At 32.2% G+C, this 5596-nt stretch overlaps 1 protein-coding gene across 1 annotated transcript in view; it reads right to left on the bottom strand.

Annotated features, from left to right (window-relative positions):
* The window catches only part of LOC117167158 (protein Star), a 75155-nt gene extending 70639 nt beyond the window's left edge, over positions 1-4516 (bottom strand). The window contains exon 1 of the mRNA XM_033351879.1: positions 3422-4516. Coding sequence (XP_033207770.1) covers positions 3422-3459 — 38 coding nt within the window. The 5' untranslated portion in view covers positions 3460-4516. The remainder of the gene's footprint in view (positions 1-3421) is intronic.
* Positions 4517-5596: the final 1080 nt, after the last annotated feature.

The following is a 5596-nucleotide window of genomic DNA, read 5'->3' as shown; positions in this document are numbered from 1 at the left end:
AAGTTTAGCTGTATTTTTCACCCAGAATATCTAGCTGAACCTGGTTAGATGTGACACCTTCAGTTGTTTAGCAATAGAAATATAGACATTACAGCTAAATTTTCTTGAAGCTAACCCTATATTTTGCCTGCAAGAAAATCGATTCAATACAGCTAACTATTTAGGAAGATGAAATACAGCGATACTTTCTAGCTGGGATAGCAAGAATTCTAGGTAATATACCTAAAAATTTTTTTCAGTGCAAATAGGTCTTCTCAATTTTTCCAAGTTCTAAAAACTAAAAAATAACTAGAAATCTAAAGATAATAAAACACTTTCTTCTCTGCTTATAAAATTGACCAATTCGAAAATAATTTAAAAAATTGTTTATAAGACTCAGGTTCGTAGCCACAAATTTGGTTCGGGGAGGGGGGGGGGGGGGCAAAACGTAGTTATAGTTTAGATTTTTTCACATCTATAGGAAAATATTAGGAATCGCGGAATTTCGGGGGGGGGGGGGGGGGGGGTCTACGGTTGGCTACAGCCCTGATAAGACTTTAAAAATAACAAGATTTTTTAAAACTTATAATGTTTTAGCTTCTCGGAAAATTCAGGTTACTGATTAAAATATTTCAACTTCTTTAAACCGGATCTTATATTTCTGCTCTGAGCGGAAATATATAAAGCTTCCACAAGAAGATTCAATATTTTTTAATTGCAGAATTTTGAAAAACTTTTAAACGTCAATCTTTCGTCATGAATTAAATAATATTCCTAAGTTCTTTAGATTCATACATTTTTATGCATTTTTTATATCATATCTAAGAGAAAATGATATTTTCATATAATATATTTGAGAAGCCCTATACAATATTAAAAGTTTTTCGTGGTTTGGAAATTCGTTCATTTTGAAAATATCAAATGCATCTGCAAAAAATGTTTTTCGTCTAAAATTTCTTCTGTTAATAAAAAGTTATTATATTTCAAGCAATATTTACAATATTAACTGTAAATATTATTTTAAGCAACAAAACTTTGAATAAAAAAATGTAACTAACCATTTTGAACAATGTTATGATATGTTAGCGTTTTTTGTCGGAAATTAGTTTCAAAAACAAAAATCAATCGGTTTTCTTCACTATATATTGTATAAAAATATTATGCATTAATATATAATATAACATTATATATATAATTTTGATCAATTATCAAAAATATGGTCCTTGCCTTGCTATTCTTTTATTTTAGATTATAAATATGTACTATAAAATACAACTATTTTGAATTTTTATTGATTTTATTTTTTAATTTTGAAATTGCGCGAGAAAAAAAAAATAATCGTGTGCGTTTTTTTTCTTTGTAAGAAAATGTGTAAAAACAAAAAACTGAAGTCGTCATTTTTTATTGAAAAGGAGACCATTATCTTTTCCGCTAATAGTTTCGCGTAAATTGCATTCCATGTTTTATTACTTAACTCTTATGTCTTAATGTATTCATGCAATTGTGGCTATAAGGAAAGGCATTGATAAAAACAATATATCTTGTGACTATCTCGCACAAGTGTAATGACATTCTCCATGGACATAACGTATATGATATTATAAGGTCGTATCATAACTCTATTAGAAAGGAAAGTAAACAAAGTAAAAATTTGATCGTAAAATTCTAATAACAGTGACGCATGTAAATATTAAATTATTAGATAAATAACACACTTACTATTGTTACATGGCATCACAAACAGAACAATATAGAAGGAAGATCAAACTTGATATTGATAACATGAATCAGAAGTAAAAATGATAAAATTGAGTCCAAGAAAACATAGGCAGAGAGAAAATTATAAATTAATGAATAGGGGAAAACAGTACAAGGTTAACACTAGTACGGCCTAATAATGAGAAAAAGTGACTGGGAATAAAGTAAAAAATCTGTAGTTTTTTTTATCAATAACAATATTAAAAACAAGTTTTAATAATCAGTCTTTTTGTGACTTACTTGCTATTTTTTAACTCAAAAATTTACAATCTATGTTTTAACATAGCGATGGAAATTTTATCCGCCGACAGATTATACGCCTGTTGGGTAGCTATGACGGCGCCACCAATTTGGAACTATTGGGAAGAAATTTGAATTTGAATTGAATTTTAACAAGAAATCTTATAGCAAATGACTAATTTTAGATCTCAGTATAATATTTCTGATTAAAATAAATTGATATTTACTGCTCTTTTTCATTGACATTGCTCTATAATAACTTTGAGATACCCAATAATTCGTGTGTCAGATGGCGCTGCTATCAAATTAAAAGAGATACCCTACAGGCGTATAGTCCCAGGCGGAAATATTATGTCTATAGTTTATACATAGTGTGAAGTATTATATAAAAATATTCATTTGTTTTATAATACAATATTTTTTGTATAAAACAAATAAATATTATATATAAAACTACCCACTATATATAAACTATATATAATTTTTCCGCCTAAGATTCTTTAACGAATTCAATTTCTTTGAATATTTTTTCACGATTTCGTTCGATTTCTCAAACTCTTGTGTTTAGAACTTCTTATAAATTATTATTCTAATATCCATAGAAAATATATTTTACATATTTTTATGAGAAATGTCATTTAGTGCAAGGTCAATAAACTGTTGATAGCTTAGGCTTGGATATGTAAATAATTATTCTGCTTTTAGGGTACGAGCAGGAACAAATAAGTGCTCTTAACAACAACAAAAAATAAAATAAGCAAATTCAAGCCTATTAAATACGAGACATTTATAAAGTAAATACAATTTTTATAATATGTATATTGAAAAATAATCCCTGCAAAGTACGTAAATATTTTTGCATAACACTTTTGGATTGCTGTTTCATGAATTTATACACAATGTCTTTTGACAACTGATCGGAATGACTTCGTACCAGAAGAGTACCTTCTGAATAAAATTGCAAGAAGTTAAAAAAGTATAAAATATAGAAATTAGTGGTTAATATAATTCATGATATCGCATTGCTATTTCTGAAGTGATTATTTCAGCTTTCATTTAGTATGTAATACTTTCCCAACTTGCTCATCATTTATCAATATTATGACTTCAAAAGATTCTGTATCCACCATGCAGTGTTTCCCGAATACAAGAACTATTCAAGTTAAAAACTATCTTTTATATTTCATCCATAATAATGTTTCTACCTTTGTTTGTATGTAATAGTAAAGTCTGTAGTTTGTTTACACATTTGTTTCGAAAGTCAGACATGACTTCTGATGCCATTCATATTATTTTACAACTGAGTTATAATATATTGCACAATTTTCATGTGATAACAATTCATCAATTATAGATAATGAGCATCATTTCTATTAATTGTGCCATAAAACACAAACTACATCAATCTCTTTAAGACTTATTTAACATGACATTCTCAACTTACTTCTTAGTTTCCTTCGTCTGGTCCATCTTCACGTTCATTTTTCTTTGAATCTTCGTTCCCAAAAACGGCACAAATCTTCAAAAAGCACGTTTCTTCGCAGAAACCGGAGCTCACGTTGAGGCTTCGTTCATCACACACTACACGCAGATGTCATCCAATTTGGTATAGTTAACCAGAAGTTAGCGAAACTTGCCAACATTGATTCTGAGCACTACATATATTACTATTAATATTGAAATAATTAATATAATCAAAATATCATATGGTCCTACAGTGAAGGATCCTCCTCTCCAACTCGAAGAACCACCAAGTCTATGTCTTTAAAGTTTAAACCCTTAAAGTTCTTAAAGCCACTATATTATTTTTCTTTTAAAAACTTTGTAAAAAAGAGTAATATCTGCACATACACACCGTATTTAATCCACAAAATTTACTTCAAACGGTGTACACCTACTCCACAAAATATTTGATAAAAAAGATACACATAATCCAACTGTGTTAGATTTTTTTCAAATAAAATGATTAGTGAAACTTAAACAGTGGCACACCGAGTATCCGCGTTGCCCGCCCGTCTGCTATTGTATGTCTATGGGTCGCGACGCGTGGTGAGTCACAGGCCTTCTAACACATGTACAGTGGGGACATGTGTACAAAAAAATGGTAACTCACACGTGCCAAGTCTGAGGCAAGTTAAATTACACGTGCGAAAACCGACTTTATCAGAAGAAGTATAATATATCTATCTGGCAGATCGAAAAGAGCGGAAAGTAAAACGTGTAGCAGCTCAGCTTGATGCAAGCCTGACTGGCTTTCAGCGTTCAAAGCACCTGGAACGCATGACGGCTGCGACGAGTACAATGCCTCCTATATCGGGTGTCCTTCTTTAAACTTAGAGTTTAGCATCCCCTTCAAGTTTCGGTACGGGTACCTCTCACTTCCTCTCCAGAGGACACGAGAGTCTCTCTCCTGTTGGTAGATGTTAGACAGGTAACAGCAGCGGCTCTCATTCATCAGGAGATACCATGAGGAGCTATAGCGCCATCGATCGATAGGATGCTTGCTGATCTATAGAATCATGAAGTTGAATTACTTCCATTAGTTCCACTGTGAGCGTTAACCGTAACGGTTATTGATCCTGAAACATGATAACTACTCTGATGTATTAATTTATGGTATCATATCCTATCTACTCTAGGCTAGGATATACTTATTCTAAGGAAAGAGGTCAAATGGATTTATAGACACTGAGGTATACAAAAGTTATGTATCCTCTCTCGTTGATTCTCTCTATTAAATTCACTTTTGATAGGAGCCACATTGGGCCAGAACTCATGTTTCGAAGTTTCCGTTAAATACAGGTCTTTTAAATCACTTATTCCAAATTTGATATTGAACTGTATGATTATGTGAAAGCCAGTAATTATTTCTTTGACTGACAATATTTATGAATTTTATTATTACACCATTAAGCCATTTCCCTTTCGGAGTAGGTGTGACTCACTCGGTAGGGGAAAGGAGTAGTGTGTGGAAGGGATAGAGAATTTTCAGATTGATCCAGAATTCTTGTGTTATTTATGTAAATGACACGTTCATTCCGTAACACTGCTCCGATCCAGGTTGCTGATTAATGTCTCTAGCAATCACCCCAAGTGAAGATCCTCACAAAGTTGTTATGTCAGGTTCCCCACTTGGGTCCATTAGTGGCCAAGGTCTTTTGTTTCAGGTGTCATTCACTCTACTGACACTCTTTTTATTAACTATTTGCCGCCATACTTTCCTGTCCTGGCATACTTCTCTAGCTTCTTTTATGTCCATGCATTTTTTCATGCAGGCTCTCGTGTCAGTAATCCCAGATCTGAAACGAGATGCGGTCCAATATTATGAGAGGGCTATGTCCGTGTGAATATAGTAGGAGACGATGTAATTCACTGGGTTGTGCGCGCAACCCATTTCTCCTCTTCTGAATTTGAAAACTCGAAGGTGCACGATTGCCCATCGGAACACTTCGGCGGTTCTATTTATATCTCTATCTGCTTTGAAATAAAATGAAGAGATTGGGATTTTAATATTTCCAGATTTCGATGCAGGCGATTCTCATGAATTGAATACTTCGCGCGCCTCTTTACATGCGTATATTTTGAGGTTATGTTATTTCAAGTATAAAATATAAATTAC

This window comes from Belonocnema kinseyi, chromosome 2 (assembly GCF_010883055.1).
Source record: "Belonocnema kinseyi isolate 2016_QV_RU_SX_M_011 chromosome 2, B_treatae_v1, whole genome shotgun sequence".
Taxonomy (NCBI): domain Eukaryota; kingdom Metazoa; phylum Arthropoda; class Insecta; order Hymenoptera; family Cynipidae; genus Belonocnema; species Belonocnema kinseyi.
The sequence above is the reverse complement of the archived record's forward strand: the minus strand, read 5'-3'. Positions and strand labels throughout refer to the sequence as shown.